The sequence below is a fragment of the Rhinoderma darwinii genome, chromosome 1 (assembly GCF_050947455.1).
Source record: "Rhinoderma darwinii isolate aRhiDar2 chromosome 1, aRhiDar2.hap1, whole genome shotgun sequence".
Classification (NCBI taxonomy): Eukaryota; Metazoa; Chordata; class Amphibia; order Anura; family Rhinodermatidae; genus Rhinoderma; species Rhinoderma darwinii.
Window position 1 is genome coordinate 548,540,126 of NC_134687.1, and position 17,870 is coordinate 548,557,995.

A 17,870-nucleotide genomic window follows, 5' to 3' on the forward strand; every position below is an offset into this window, starting at 1 on the left:
GCATAGCTGCACCACACAGTATAATGCCCCCACAGTATAATGTCCCTACAGTGCCTCCACACAGTATAATGCCCGCATAGCTGCACCACACACAGTATAATGCCCCCATAGCTAGCCCACAAAGAGTAGAATATCACTATAGTGCCTCCCCACACACAGTATAATGCCGACACACAGTATAATGCCCCCACAACTGCCCGACACACAGTATAATGCCCCTATAGTGTCTCCTCACACAGTATAATGCCCCCATAGCTACCCCACACACAGTATAATGCCCCTATAGTGCCTCCCCACAAAGTATAATGCCCCATAGCTGCTCTCACACAGTATAATGCCCCATAGTGCCCCTACACCGTATAATGCCCCATAGCTACTCCCACACAGTATAATGCCCCCATAGCTGCCCCCACACAGTATAATGCCCTTATAGCTGCCCCACACAGTATAATGCCCACACTGCCAGTATAATGCACCTACAGCCATCAAAATGCCCCCACAGTGCCTAATAAAAATAATAAAATAAATACTCACGCAACCCCGTTTCCACAACAAGTGGAGGAAATCCCTCTGCTCCTTCAGGTATGTGCTCTGTGTGGCTCAGTGCAGACAGGCGCCTTGACATCACTGCATCGCGCCTGTCTCTGCTGAGTCGCTCACGGTCGGCGTTACACTGTGAATGCTGGAGCAGGGAGCCATCAGCTTTGGATTCAACTGTATCTATGTCTAGAGGACATAGATACATATGCCACCACTACATAGATATGCCACCGCTGGGGGACCGTCACAGCCCACCCCTCTGCCCCACCATCTCAGTAGGCCCAGGGCCACTGCCCCCCTGCCCCTGCTAGTTACGTCTCTGCCTCTATCACAAGGTTTAAGGTAATGCTGTAATTACTCACTGTCTGCAACTGAGACATAGCTCTTTTGCTCCTATTCCTCTGCTGCCCATTATGTGTACTACAGGGAGGGGAAGAGGGGAGATAACCACGTGTTTAATGTATAGAACATCACACAAGCAGGAGATAAACACCAGGTGCATGGTCATGTAACTGCATGTGAGACTGGCTTACAGAGGTAATTCAGCTACAGACAGTATATTAGTAAGCGACTAATCTTACTGCAGGTAAACCATTTGCACACAATTTTAAAAAAATGGAAAAAAAACAACTTTAAAGTGTGTTAGAGTTTTCTGCATGGGTCCTATTAATTTGGAAAGGACCCATGCACAATACTCTCAAGGCGTTGTCGGTTGCCTTGGCAACTGGACTACCCAGCGTGCACTAGCATATCTCTACACCGGATGTCAGATTTGGCAGGAGATCATACATAGTGGGAAAAAACATTTAAAGAGAACCTGTCAAAGATGTACATGCCTCATGATCACTACATCTGACTGCTGGGACCACCACCTATCCCTAAAGCAACCAGACCACAGCCCCATTCAAGTAAGGCCACATTCACACGAGCGTGACAGATTTACGCGCGTAAGAATGAGCCCTAAATTATATCTAGCCTAGGAATTCCTCTGTGAGGCTAAAGGAATTTCCCATCACTGGAAAAGATGACTACAACTGATCACTAGAATGAAGGGATCACAACACTAGAAGGGAACATTGGCCCCTTCGGCCAGTAACGCCATTGTGAAGACAATTGCAACTCAGCTCCATTTAAGTAAAATTCTATCAAATTGGAACATTGGGTATATTAAAAAGTTGCATAAATTCTCATTATATATTATTTAACCTTTATTTACATTTCCCCCTTTTTGGCTAGGACTGCATGGCTACAGGATGCAATATTGGCATTGTGACATTGCATCCTGACATGGAGTAAAAGCAATACAAAATTCGAATACACATACTTAACCTAAGTAATTAAACCAAGTGCTATATATTCATATAATTCTCACCTGACAAAACAAAGCATTTCCTTTTTTTATTGCTATCCTAGAGGCATTCCATAAGAGAAAGTCACAGAGAGGAAGATTTATGTATAATTCTTCTGAATGGATCTGTTGAAAGACACTGGCATTGCTTCCAAGCATTAGCTGAAAGAGTCTTTTCTTACACTGCTTGTCAATACATGTCTCAAGCACTAGTGTGAATTCTTTATCATAAGGCATGCTAATCCTCCTCATCTCTGCTTTCTGTTTAGCACTTCTGGTAGAATGATAAAAAGACAGCGAGAAGCAAAAATGTGAATTTTCATATATGACGAATAAAGGTTCACTGCAGCTTGTATGGCACTTCAGATGGCACATTGTAGTCCCATTACAGTGAATGGAAGTTTCCTAACTAGTGGAAATAGATCTGAGTCTGAAGATTAAGTGGCACCGTACTCAGAGGAGTGCTTTGGCTCATTCGTTCTAGCGATAGGTGGGGCTCAAAGGGCACTTACCCCACTGATGACATCATCTGACATCTCAGTGACCTAAAAACCACTGCCATCCATTGATACAGTGTGACCTATCTTGAGATAAGGTTTGTAACCTGAAATGTTGCTGCATTTCTAATTTTTTTTCAACGTGATTTTTGAAAAAAAAAAATCCACCTGTTTTACCTTTTTATCTGTTAGTATCTAATGTAAAGATCAGTTTACCAAAATAGTGCACCCAATATTCCTCACTTGAACAGAGAGGGCTGCCTTCAGTGGCGTAGCTATAGGGGTCGCAGCGGTCGCACTTGCGACCGGGCCCCTAAGCCTGGGGGGGCCCACGGGCCCCCGTTGCCATACTGTATGCTTCCAAAAAAAATCTTCTGTGCCGTAAAGCCGGCACTTCCTGGTTACGGTCACATGGTACACTTAGTGTACCATGTGACCGTGTTGTCACGTGACACGTCTTCCGGACAGTGGAGTGGAAGAGTCGGTGCCGAGGACTCCAGGTGAGCTGCAGTCTGTGTTGTGTTGTAATGTATTGTGATGTAATGTGTTGTGATGCCTTGTAATGTATTGTGCTGTTTGCGGTGGAGAGGAGGGGGGCCGTTAAATCACAGCCCCCCCTCCTCTCTCCACCGCAAACTTCACAATACAACACAATACAGTATAGTACACATGACTATGAGAGCGGGGCTGCGGCTGTGTAATACAGCCATTGCCCCGCTCCTGAGTCCTGACATGTGCGCGCCGTCAGCATGATGTGATGCGGCCAGCGCTGCACTAATGATCTGCGGCACTGAAGACAGAACATGGCGGGTGCACTGCAAAACACCCCCATGTTCTGTCCTCAATGCCTGAACCGCCGCTCATTAGTGCAGCGCCGGCCGCATCACCTCAGGCTGACCGCGCGTGCACTTGTTGTCAGGAGCGGGGCAATGACTGTATTACACAGTCGCAGCCCCGCTCTATAACGGCGGAGATCAGAGAAACCTCTCATCTCCGCCGCTATTCTCCTGAATGCTGCGATCAAAGCCGACTGCAGCATTCAGGGGAAAGTGAGAAGGGGGGATGCCCCTGGATCGTGTCACAGGGAATTCCTGTGACGCGATCGAGGGCCATACCATATATGGGCAGACAGCCCTGGGGTCTATTGAAGGACCCCAGGGCTGTCTTACCATATTTCCTGTTAGGGCATACTGAGGTATGTCCTAACAACTGCCTGTGTGCTATCTGTCCACAGGTTAATGTACTGACATATATCTGATATATGCCAATACATTGAAGTTTAAAAATAAAGTAAAAACAAAGTAATGTTAAATAAAAAAAACACACATTCACCTTTTTTACTATAAACATTAAAATAGTTCTCAATACATAAAATATACACATATTGGGTATTGGCGCGGCCGTAATAACCTGCACAACGATTTTTTTTTGCATTATTTGTGATGTGTGCGCTGTAAAAAAATAAAATAAACTGCTTTCTATCACTTATTGTGAGGCACAAGGTGTGAAGAATTTAACCTCCATGTGCCTCACATTAATAGTAATTAACCCCATCATGTACCTCACACATTAACCCATTATGACTGAGAAACATGACGGGATTAATTACTATTAACGTGAGGCACATTCAAAATTCAGCATCACACCTCGTGCCTCACATTAGAAAACGAAAGAACTTTTTTTTTTTATTACTGTAAACGAAGTATCGGTATCAAAGTCCAAATTTTGGTATCGTGACATCCCTACACTGTGGGTCGCGTCCCCCTGGGGATTCGTGTGAAGACCTCCGGGGGGTCGCGAGTCACTCACCGAGGTCCCGATTCCATTCAATCCTGGAGCAAGGAGCTGACATCTCCTTGATCCAGCATTCACTGTGCCCTGAGCAGCTCGACGCAGGCAGGCGGGATGTAGCGACATCTTCGCGCCTGTCTGCTCCGAGTCACTCATAGCACAGACCGGAGGAGGCGAAGGATCCTGCACCCGGCGTGGGAACGGGCATAGGTAAGTAATTATGCTATTTCTTTTATTATGCACATATGGGGGCATTATACTGTATGGGGGGGGGTGCTGATATTGTGTGGGGGGCATTATACTGCATGGGGGCAGATATGGCATGGGGGCTGATAAGATGGGGGCATTATACTGAATGGGGGCTGATATGGGGGAATTATACTGAATGGGGGCTGATATGGGGGAATTATACTGTATGGGGGCTGATATGGGGAGCATTATACCGTATGGGGCTGTTATGGGGGGGCATTATACTGTGTGGGGGCAGCTATGGGAGCATTATACTCTGTGGGGGCATTATACTATGGGGGCTGTTGGGCAAAGCGTCTGGGCATAGGCACGCACAGGGGTCTGATGATAATGATGATGGTGGTGTTGGGGAGTGGTAGGGGGGCCCAAGCTGAATTCTTGCACCCGGGCCCATGAGCCTTTAGCTACGCCCCTGGCTGCCTTCTTTATGTCTCAGTGAAATATCAGAAGATGTTTAAAGCTTACGTACACGTTCACAGTCATTCATCTAAAATGAGAAAATATACTACTATTATATGTCTACAGCTTCTATGAAGACCTATGCATTTCCATGGTAACTGACTACAAAGTAACCCTTTGTAGTCTAATCCTGCAGTCATAGGGTGCGTTCACATATATGAGTTGCATCAGCATCAGGTTTTTTTTGTCTCTAGTGATCAAAACTGATGCAAAAACTAATGCAAAAACGAATGCAAAAATGTATCAGTTGCCATCAGGATTTTTCATGGCTTCTTACTACAAAACCCTCGGTTGTCATCGGTTGTCGTTGGTTAACATCAGTTTTTACCACAATGGTCCAACAAAAAGTTAGTCTAGAGTCTGTAAATGTGCCAATTTTATCAGAGTGGTGCATACTTTGTGATAAATTGGATACATGATAGATCAGATACATGTTGCGTACATGTCATTTCACAAAACTTCTGATGTGATCCTGGCATGTCAGGGTTCTCCCCATCTTCTCCGGTCTCGGCGCTACACTGAAGTCTGACACACATTGTAATGTCACGTGTGTCATATTGACTGCAGAGCCAAGGCCGGCACCGGGAAGGAGACCCCAGAAGGCAGCTGCTGTCCACTCACCTCACCTCAGATCTTCAAAGCAGCCTTGAGAACCTGCAAAGGTGCCAAACACTAGCCCTAACTTCAGGGAGTAGCTAGTTTTTAGCATCTTTAAAGCCACCCAATCCCACCCTGCATCTCTTACCCACCCCATACCACGCCGGTATTGCTGTTGCTTCTATTCACACGAGAAGGTCTAGGTGTCGGACGTTATAAACGGCTGTCTTGGTCTGTTTTTCATCCCTTCCGTGTTTCAGTTTTTGGCGGCCAAATCTGACCGGTTTTGCATCAGTTTTTCATTGTCCATTTTAAAAACCAGATGAATTTAATTTGATAATGCCACAGTGCCCTCCGTAGATTATGCCACAGTGCCCTCTGTAGATAGTGCCACAGTGCTCTCTATAGATATTGCCACACACCCCTTGTAGATAATGCCACAGTGTCCTCTGTAGATAGTGCCATACACACCCTGTAGATAATGCCATGTAGATAATGCCACAGTGTCCTCTGTAGATAATGCCATAGTGCCCTCTGTAGATCGTGCCACACAGCCCGCTGTAGATAGTGCCACAAAGCCTGCTGTAGATAGCACCACACACAACCCCTGCAGATAGTGCCATACCACCCTGAAGATAGTGCCACACAGCCCTCTATAGATAGTGCCACACAGTCTCTGTAGAAAGTGCCACCCACGCCCCCTGTAGATAGTGTCACCCACGCCCCCTGCAGATAGTGTCACTCAACGCGCCCCATGTAGATACACCATTGGGGCTCCCTCTAGGATTGGAATCCCCAGCCCGTGCAGGGATTCCCTCCAGGAGGAGCCCCTGACATCACAGTCCATATATGGACCGGGACATCAGGTGCTCCCTCTAGTAGCGTTGCCGACGCTCTGGTTGGAGATTCTGCTCCTAGAGGGGGCCCCTGATGTCCCTGTCAATATATATGGACTGCGACGACAGGGGCACCTCCTGAAGGGAGGCAACGCTCTGGCCAGCGATTCCCTCCTAGAGGAGCCCCTGACGTCACAGTCCATATATAGTGAACAGTCCTGATCTGGCGAACAGTACATTAAATAGCATATGGCGCCGGACATCCAAGGGAGCCGGACACAAAAATACTGTAGGTAAAGTTTTTGGATCTGACTCCTGCACAGGTGCTATGGGATCCATTCTAGCATCAGTTTCCCTTCGTCTTTTCTGCAACATGCCGGAGGGAAATGATCAGAGACAACGTGTATATATATATGTGAACGGCCCCCTAACGAGTTGGAGACTGAATAGAAGATGTGGACACAAAATGGTAGACAAGCGCATTTTTAATGCAAAATTAATTTCAAAGTTGGAAAGTTTTTCATTGCGGATTCATTGGGACAATTACAAAGAAAATGGTTGCAAGGGTTTACATACAGCACCTTTTAAAGGTAAACCCTTCCTTTATCTCTTTAACGACAAGCCACGTACATGTTCGTGGCAGCCGTTAAGGGGAAGTATAGCGCAAGCTCACAGGCTGAGCGAGCTCAATACTAAGCGGGTGACGGCTGTGTAGTAGCCAACACCTCACTGCAACGGGTGGAATGAAAGAACGTTTTGATTCTGCCAGTTTAACCCTTTAGATGCCGCGATCAATCGCGACCGAGGTAGCTAAGGCGTTAGAATGAAGGGGTGTCCCCCTCTGACATGCTATCGGCCCTCCGCAACGCGATAACGGGGTGTTGATGGTCCTCATGGCAGCCTGGGGGCCTAATGAAGGCCCTCAGTTCTGCCATCTTTGAACTCATATAAAGCCGTGCCTCCTGCAGGGCTTCACGTGAGTATCTCGATATACTGCAATACATTAGTTTTAGATTGCTTGCACAAGTCCCCTAGGGGGACTTCTAAGAAATACAAAAACCGTTAACGTTTTTTTATAATGTTTAAAAAATAATAATTTTAAATTGAAAAAAAAAACCTTTTCCCATTTTTTCCCTAAAGTAATGTAAAGTAAAGTAAGTAGTGTTTTTTTTCAAGTTAACATAACTGGTATCGCCGCATCCGTAAAAGTCCAAACTGTTAATTTAACGTTATTTAACCCGCTCGGTGAACGTCGTAAAAAACAAAATGTAAAAACACCCAAATTGCTGTTTTTTGGTCAATATATCTCCCCAAAATTTTGGTTATAAAAAGTGATCAAAAAAGTCACAAGTAACCCAAAATGGTAGCAATAAAAACTGTAGCCCACCCACAAAAAATAAGCCATCACACCGATAAACTGAAAAAATTAAAAAGTAATGGCTCTTAGAATATGGTGACACAAAAAAAATGTAAAATAATTATTTTTTTTTATAAAAGTGGTAAAACATAACAAAAAACATAAATTTGGTATCGCGGTAATCATATCAACCCATAGAATATAGTGAACATGTAGTTTTTACCACACAATGAACGCCGTAAAAACAAATCCCCCAAAAAATGGAGCAATCGCTTGTTTTTGCCCATTTCACCCCACAAATAATTATTTTTTTCGTTTCCCAGTACATTATACAGTACATTAAATGGTGCAATGAGAAACTTCAACATATCCCGCACAAAAACAAGGCCTCATACGGCTAGGTCGATGAAAATATAAAAAAAGTTATGGCTTTTGGAAGGCGGGGATGAAAAAACAAAAATTGTCCATGTCATTAAGGGTTTAAGTAAATTAGCTTTATATTATCTCAAAGTGGATTTAAACCAAAACATCAGGACAGAACCCTTTAACCCGTCCGCTGCCCAGGGTTTTTAGAAATTGACTAGTAACCAGGACAATTTTCCCGCTTTTGATATGTACTTACAAATAAAACCTAAATCACAGAATAAAAAATCATACTAAAGCCCCAAACCTATAAATGTTCTGAAAGTAGACACCTTTCACATTGTCAAAATGACACTCAGCACTTTATGCACACAGGCACAGTCATGCAATTTGTGTCAAACTGTACTTTTTCATAAGAAATGCACAAAAATGTACGGTATATCTGTGGCTAAAAGTGTGTTTATACATGCACATATCCTCATAAAATTACCAGAGCTGGAGAGACCGAAAATCTGGTTTTAACCCCTTCACGCAGCGGCCAGTTTTGACCTTCCTGACAGAGCCTAATTTTTCAAATCTGACATTTGTCACTTTATGTGGTAATAACTTTGGAATGCTTTTACCTATCCAACCGATTTTGAGACTGTTTTCTTGTGACAGATTGGACTTTATGTTAGTGGTAAAATTTGGTCGTTACGCGCGCCGCACGGACCTATGTTAGTCAATGGGGTCGTTGAGACAGTCCATGATTTTCACGCAGCGGACATGCGTAAAACTCATGACATGTCCCATACTTGGCCATTTTTTGCGCATCTCGCACCCATTGAAGTCAATGGGTGCGTGAAAATCGCGCACGGCACACGGAAGCATTTCCGTGTGTTGCGCGTGATTCGCGCAACAGTAGATAAAGGAATGTAGGAAAAAATAAAAGCACTTCCTTCATTTCTTTTTCTAAACATCAAAACCGCGTGTCATAAGGATGGCATATGCGTGAAAATCACATAGCCACGCACTATTCACTGATGACACACGGAACTGCAACGTGCGCAAAACGCACACGTTCGTGTGAATAAGGCCTTACTGAACAACATCGGGTTACTGTGTGAGGTACACGATGGGGTTAGTTACTATTAATGTAAGGTACATGGAGGTACTAAATTCATAACACCTCGTGCCTTACATTAATAAGTGAAATAAAGAAGTTTTTTTTACAGCGTACACTTCATAAATGACGCTATAAATTTGTTTTCCAGGTTATTACGGTTGCGACGATATCGAAAGCGTGTATATTTTATGTATTGAGACTTTTATTTTAATGTTTATTTTAGAAAATGTGTGTATTTTTTTTATTTAACATTACTTTATTTTTATTTTACTTTTCTATTTTTAAGCTTTAATGTACTGGCCAGAGGCGTACCTAGGGGTTTAGCACAGGGGGGGGGGACATATCTGAGTGGGCCTCAACCCAGTGGGCCCCCCAACACATGTTTACAACTGAAGAGGCACATTCCAATTATATACCAGCTATCATCCCTATATAAAACCCCCATCATCCCTGTATATAACCCCCATCATCCTTGTATATACCAGCCATCATCTCTGTATATACCAGCCACCATCCCTGTATATACCAGCCATCCTCTCTGTATATACCAACCATCATCCCTTTATATACCAGCCATCATCCCCGTATATAACAGCCATCATCCCTGTATATAACCCCCATCATCCCTGTGTATAACAACCTGGCTGGTATATACAGGTAAGGTGGGGGTTATAAACAGGGATGATGGCTGGTATATACACAGGGATGATGGGGGTTATATACAGGGATGATGGGGGTTATATACAGGGATGATGGCTGGTATATATAGGGATGATGGGGATTACATACAGGGATGATGGCTGGTATATATAGAGATGATGGGGTTGTATACAGGGATGATGGGGGCTATATACATGGACGATGGCTGGTCCAGCCACGATCACTGTATATAACCACCATCATCCATGTTTATACCAGCCATCATCCCCGTATATAACCACCATCATCCCTGTATATACCATCCATCATCCCTGCTTATAACCCCCATCATCCCTGTAAATACCAGCCTGGCTGGTATATACAGGGATGATGGGGTTTATATACAGGAATGATGGCTGGTATATAAAAGGGATGATGGGGATTATATACGGAGATGATTGGGATTATATGCAGGGATGAATGGTAGTCCAGCCATCATCCCTGCATTAACCCCCATCATCCCTGTATAAATCAGCCATTATCCCTGTATACAAACCCCATCATCCTTGTGTCCATCCATTATTGGGGAGGGCTGCTTGCTCACCCTCTCTTCTAACACGCATGCTTCTTTTGCTCCTCTCTGGTGGGCAGCATCAAAGGTGTGCTCTAGCAGACGTGCCTAGCGTGTGACACGTCTGCTAGATTGAAGAGTATTGTGGCGTGGCTGCGGCCAGGGTTGCCAACCTCTACTTCAGAAATTTCTGGACAACTGAGTTAAAAATCACGGGCAGACCAAAATTTTTACAGACACAATACAAAATCAAGGGTTAGTGATAAACCTGATGTACCCCCATCATTCCTCTATATAACCGCCATCATCCATGTATATAACCCCATCATTCCTCTATATTACCCCCATCATCCCTGTATATAACCACCATCATCCTTGTATATATCCCCATTATCCCTGTGTATAACCCCCATCATCCCTATATATAACCCCCATCATCCCTGTATATTACCCCCATCATCCCTGTATACAGGGATGATGGCGGCTGGTATATACAGGGATGATGGCGGTTATATACAGGGATGATGGGAGTTATATATAGGGATGATGGGGATGTATTTAACCCCCATCATCCCTGTATATAAGCCCATCACCTTCTATATCACACTTATTATCCCTGTATATAACCACCATCACCCCTGTATATAACCGCCATCATCCCTGTATATAACCGCTATCATCCCTGTATATACCCCATCATCCCTGTATATAACCTATCATCCCTGTATATACCCCATCATCCCAGTATATAACTCCCATCATTCCTATATATAATCCCCATCATCCCAGTATATAACCCCATCATTCCTGTATATAATCCCCATCATCCCAGTATATAACCCCATCATTCCTGTATATATACCCATAATTTCTGTATGTAAAATCCACATCATCCCTGTATATAAAACCCACATCATCCCTGTATATAAAACCCCCCATCATCCCTGTATATTACCCCATCAACACAGGGATGATGGGGGTTATATACAGGGATGATGGCAGTTATATACAGGAATGATTTATATAGCCCACCATCATCCATGTATATTACCTCACCATCTTAGTGAGCATGGGCCACCTGCCCCCCCCCCCCCCCCGCTAGCTACGTCACTGGTACTGGCATATATCTATATGCAGTACATTAGCCTATGTACTGATAGTACCCAGGCAGTTCTTAGAGTATGACCTAACAACAGGAAATATGGTCAGACAGCCTTGGGCTGTCTGCCCATATATGGAATGTCCTTAAATCGCGTCACAGGGAGTCCCTGTGACGCGATTAAATGGGCATCCCCTTTCTCATTTTCCCCTTGAATGTTGCGGTCAGCTTTGATCTGGTCTCCGCCGTTAGAGCGGGGCTGTAGCTGTATAATACAGCCATTGCCCCATCCTGACAACAAGTGTGAGCGTGCGGTCAGCATGAGGTGATGCGACCAGCGCTGCACTAACGAATTATAATAAATGCATTAAACTCACATATAAGCAGAGGTTTACACACAAAAAAAAATAAAAAATAATAAACCAAGATGTGCAAAGTTCATATAAACGCCAACATCAGCAAAAGCTTGTGCTCTCAAAAACGCTGAAACAGAGGCCATGCAATATTTGACCATCATCCACAAATGTGATACAAATATATACGCAACAAACAGCTACTATGCTTCCAAAATCGAACTATTTTAGAGCATATAACATAAGGTGTATAAAAATACAACTAAAAGGGGTTTTCCAGTCCCTAAAAATTGATGGCCTATACTCAGGATAGGCCATCAATATCTGATTGGTCGGGGTCTAAATCCTGGCACCCCTGCCAATCAGCTGTTTTAAAGGGGCCGTAGCGCTCGCATGAGCACTGTTTCCCCTTCATTACTTGTCTGCTCAGACTGTGAATCGCCGACACACTTGTTGCAGCGGTTCACAGTACTACAGCCTCCTCTTATTGAAGTGAATGGGAGAAAGCTGTAGTACTGTGAACCGCCGCTACAAGCGTGTCGGCGATTCACATTACGAGCAAATAAAGAATTGAGGTGAAGCAGTGCCCCTTCAAAAGAGCTGATCGGCGAGGGTCCCAGGAGTCGGACCCTGACCGATTAGATATTGATTGCCTATCCTGAGGATAGGCCATTAATTTTTAGGGACTGGACAAGCCTTTTAATAATTTATACACACTACTACCATCACGCAACTTTGCATCAGTGATTATAAGCAATAATTGCATGAAAATTCAACTTTGCAACTAAAATGTGTACTCAAGCGGACCCCTTATGCAAACAAAATTTACTCTGCAAAAAACTGTAAGAGGTGAGGAGTTCATACATACCACACATGTTCACAAGTGCTTGTTAAAGAAATGCCCAAACTGTAGGAATGTGCTAACTAATTGTTACATGCAAATTAAAATGGACATTATATCGGTATATCATGTTCCTTCCCCTATATAAATTCTAAGGCTGTGTGCACATGTCGCAATCAAAGCGTGTTTTTTGTCGTGATTTAAGAAAATATTCTGTCAAAAAACCAAATGACCGCAATGTGTAAATACAGCCTAACCCTAATCAATACCTGCAAATCCTAAAACCTAAGTAATATGTTAACTAATACTAGTTGTAAACGAACATTTATGGTGGCCATCGGTGGGTAAAATCTTTTTCTAAATGACAGAAATCGCTTGCATCCATCAGAAATATATTAGACATTTTTCCCTAGGGATAATCGTTGCTGGTATGACTATAGAAGTGGTCAGCGGATTTTACGTTAAAGATCGTGTATGGACAGGATCAGGACAGTGTAAGAGGTCTAAACTTTTTTGATGTTAGTGTGAGTGTGGTGAAAGTGCTTGGTGTGACTTATTTGACACAGCGATCCGGACACTGGTAAACAACCCAGTTGCGGAGTCAATAAATGACATAATTAGGCGTAGAAGGATATTAAGATGAGCCACCGGAGATTGACAGCTTTCTCCCTAGTACTGTGCATAGGGAGAGAACCGTCAAGTAGCAGTAGCTGGGTGGGGGGAAAGGTAGCTCATGATTATGCCAGACTACTTTCTCACAACTCTCGCATTGCACTGCAACGTTTAAACTGTAAGTTCTCCAGTATCTAATAACTATCACACATAAGTTACAGACCGCTGAGATCAGCATGTCTGTCATTATGTTATGCTGTCCTCAGAGAGGGAGAATAAAGTTGCTAACAGTTTCCCTTTAAATAAAACATATGTATTTTATTGCTTTTAATTAAATAAAATTTGCATAATGTGTCTTCTGCAGCTTGCATGTCTTACAATTCAATGCATGCTGCTGGGTGCCGTTCAGTACTCAGTCTTACAGACGAGCTTATCGGTGGCTTCACTCTAGTCTCTCTCCCTCCTGAATAAGCTGACATCTTTTTTTTCTTTGGTTATAAAAATGTAAGCTTATAATAGTGTTCAGGAGAGCAGAGAGAGAGAGAGAGGGGTTAGAGAATAGGCACCAGTAAGGCCTCGTTCACATAGATCCGGCCGAGATTACCGGAGACAATAGCGCAGCACAAAAGTCACAGCACCCCGTTGGAAAGCCAACAGAACCCATTAATGTCAATGGATTCCGTCGGCCACCGGCGGTGTTCACTGTTCAACTTAATTGTTGCTTTTGTTATTCCCTTGTCCTACTCGGAAACCCGACGCAGGTGTGAACATAGCCTAAGCTTGTCTGTTGGACTGAGCACTGAACAGCATCCAGCTGCTTGTATTGTATGACATACAAGCTGCGACGACAAATGGTGCAAAATGTTTAAAGAAAACTAATTGTAATATGTCTTATTTAATAAAAAAAAAACAATGCAATAATGAAAAAAATATCTGCAAACATGTACATGGCCTTTAAAGGGGTTATCTGGTGACCGAAAACTCCTGAGCATTAATCTCAGGACATGAACTCAACTCACTTATCAATATACTTTAATTTCCAATTCTGTGCAGAATTCCATAGGAAAAACCAAGTCACGTGATGCAGGTAGATCTGTAGTTTTCTCTTACATGACAATGCATCGACACAGCCCCACATGACTTAGAGCTGCATACTTCTCGTTCGTGCTGGCGTGTCTTTAATCAGGTGACCGCAAGGGGCTGGCACTGTAAGGGCATGGCCAGACATGGCGGAATTGCTGTGGTATTCCGCTGCTTCCAGTCCGCTGCGGAAATCCGCAGCGGACATTTTCTCCATTGGTTTCCACACCTTTTTATTTAGGTTCGTGTAAACGTGGCAGAAAAGTCCGCTGCGGACCATAGGCTGCGGTGCGGAATTTGGTGTCCGCAGCATACACTGGCTGTTGCGGACGTGTAGCGGACTTGTTGCGGACATATTGTGGAATTTCTCCATTGACTGGAGTTTCAAAATCCCGCAATGAAATCCGCAGATGTTATGTGTGTTGCGTTGTGGATTGGTTTTACGAACAGGATATTTCTTCATTGTGGCTGGACCTATGTGTTTCTAGGTCTATAGCCAGACTGAATGAAATGTTTTAAAAGACAGCAGGATGTACTCTTCACCTGAATACGCAACGGCTAATCCGCAGCACTTTACTGCACATTTTAGGCAAAGGCGCAACAGAATCTGCAACGCAGATTATGATGCGGACAGTGTCGGCAGGAATACGCCACGTCTGGCCATGCCCTAACGGCTCAAATCCTTAGCCAGCCCCCTTCTTGGTCCCGGCTTTCTTGACATAAGAGATACATAGCGCAAACAGTGCGGACGTGACTACTAGCGGTTTGTCTCCTGCACCTATGGTGCATTCTCATGACCCATGTACTTTTTAATATATAAAGCGTAATATGAGGACTGCTTGATTTTAGGAGGTGGAACTATGGGTAACAGTGACAAACAGAGGCAAGGGGAGGGCCGGGAATGAGGATAGAAGAGCATGCTGAGATTTGTGTTTTTTTAGCATGTGGTGTAAAATGAAGTCCTGCTTCAGAGCAGGAAATAAATGAGCGCTTATGCCGCAATATAGAAAGCCTCTTTAAAAGAGTTTTGGGTAAGTTTTTTTTTTCTTGTAAGGCCGTCGGATAACCCCCATAGGGGTACCCTGCATTAGCTTCACCCCCTTCCCACAAAAATTTTCACTAAGCCTCGCCACTATGCTGATTATGTTAAATGGAGGTAAAATATGAAACAGAGATGTTCAATACAATCCTGATTCTTTTAAGGAGTCCGGTATGAGATATAGATTTTTCTTTTGCCTTTTCTCACATGAAAATGTCATAGAGAATGACTCACAGTCTCCAGGGAAAAAGAAATGTAACAGTAGAAATCAGTCCAGTCCAAAACCGATGTGGGAAAATGTATTTTCCTGCATTTTCAAGAAAGAAAAAAACAGCACTGTATAATACATACATGAATATGGACTCAGGATTTAACTTTTTTGCCATTTTACATTTGGTATTTGGCATGTTAATTTTATCATGTTGTTACCTGTAGAACTGTGATTTGTAACAATGCGGTTAGTTGTTCTGTATTAGTACAATGAAAAAAACTGAGCACACATTGGAAACAGGAATAAATTAAAGCTTGTATCCACAGCCGTTGCCTGCTTCACTAAATAATGCACCCACCTCGCTGTACATTGTGTGATTCTTCACTCTTTATTCCTCCTTTGTCTGTTTTATATGTCAGATATTGAATAAAATATATATTTTTAAAAATTCTGCAAATGTTGTTGGGGTGCAAATCACTTTCATTTTTACAATCAGTTGTTTATAGACCAACAGTTAGATAAAGTGTACTCCAAGTCCTCATGTACATGCTAAAGCCATGTGAACAGAGCCTTATGGGAATAAAGGGAATTTGTGTCCCGCCTTTGGTGCTGTATCCATGCAATACAATTTTATCACCTAAAAGCAAGGCTTCTAGTTTAGAATACATGCATAATATGAAATGCAATGGAACATTCCACAATATTTTTTTTTCACACAGATTCCACATGAGTAAGTAAGAAAAACCCAAAGCCTGACTCCGTATAAGGCTGTGCAATTTACACAGCCATGATATGGCTCCCATCGAGGGGTTCTTCTGTTTCAAAATTGTGGAATGTCCCATTGGACACAGTGGAACCTGTACGGGAGTTGACTGCGCTATCGATTCTGTAAAAAAAACGGAAACCTTACGGAACAGAGACAAGCGGAAACCATTAGCAACAGAAGCAATACCTTTGAAATCAATGGTAATGCAAATGGAAGTTATGGTTTTCGTTTGCCTTTTCGTTAATGGGTTCTTTCGACGGAAAGGTCTGATGGAATCCATGGACAGAAACCGAACGCTGATGTGAATAGGCCCTAAGCCCTAAGGGTCGGGGCTTGTGGTGCTACAATGTTTCTTGTCCCAACGTCCATACACGAGAGAAAGCAATAATCAAACACTGGATTCAGAAGCTTTAGGAATCTCAGCTCTGTTTACCCTTTCTCCTAATCTGAAACAGTTATTTAGTTGAGCCCTGGTTTGGCCACCATAAATATCTGCTAATATTGAGAAATGGACATACCACATAGAAATTACCTTTAAAGGCTATATACACCTTTGAAAGTGTTTTGTTTTTTTTAATAAAAATGTCTGTCAGTGTGATTGGTACAGATGCTTTGTATATTTTATACATATATATATATCTAGCGCTGAAACCTGTATCCGTCAGGTTCAGGGGGTCCTGTATGTCTCTGACACGCAGGATTGAGCGGCTATCGATCACATCTAAGTTCATAACTTAGAAGTGACCAATTACAGGTGGATCCTGTGTGTCAAAGACACGCAGGACCCGCTTACACTGAACCCGTCATAGCATTGGAATTGACGGATTCAGGTCTTAGCGCATGATACAGCTGCTCTGTTTACAGGATACAAAGCAGCTGTATCTCAAAAAGCAAAAATAATTTTTAATAAAAAGTATTTTGAAATTTGCACTAATCCCACTGATAGACATTTTTATATATATAAAAAATAATTTATTTTAAAGGTTTACATAGCTTTTAATTTACAATTACCTAATAAGAAAAAAAAACTATTTTTGTGTTTAAATGAATTATTTGATCTATCAGTTTTTCCCTGCTCATCCATAGCAATACACAAATAGCCAACTCAGAAAGAGACAAGGTCTTGGCCTGGACATCTCGGCCTCAGTTAAGAGAACATTCTGTAATCATTCATGTCCTGTCTCTCAACCACAGCAGACAAGACTCTCAGCTTCTCTAGTTCATGCATCCATCCTGGACATCATCATGGATTCATCCTCTGAGGACTGGTTGTACACTTATTACCGCATCTCATTCAGTAGAAAAGAAAACAATTTCAGATAGAACATTACAGCAAGGTACTGATGAAGAAACATGACTCATGTCCTCACATTTGTATTGATTGACTGTCGCTACCGAGAACTGCTCGTGTCTCACTCCAAGTTAATCTAAGAAACATCAATAGAAAATGTGAAAGTAACAGATATATGTCTGCAGTTTTACATCAGGCTATACTCTGTTGCGCCTGCTACAAACAT

The 17,870-nt window shown here is 43.0% G+C and overlaps 1 protein-coding gene across 3 annotated transcripts in view; it reads right to left on the reverse strand.

Annotated features, from left to right (window-relative positions):
- The window catches only part of ATG10 (autophagy related 10), a 198,275-nt gene that overhangs the window by 84,733 nt on the left and 95,672 nt on the right, over window positions 1-17,870 (reverse strand). The window contains exons 1-2 of one of the 3 annotated variants that reach the window (XM_075854862.1): window positions 2,563-3,143; window positions 1,913-2,162 (exon numbers count right to left, since the gene is read on the reverse strand). The exons of 1 other annotated variant lie outside the window; for it this stretch is intronic. In XM_075854862.1, the coding sequence (XP_075710977.1) occupies window positions 1,913-2,140 (228 nt within the window). In that variant the 5' untranslated portion in view covers window positions 2,141-2,162; window positions 2,563-3,143. Of the gene's footprint in view, window positions 1-1,912; window positions 3,144-17,870 lie in introns of those variants that run through there. One more of the 3 variants, XM_075854860.1, reaches the window with a different exon arrangement.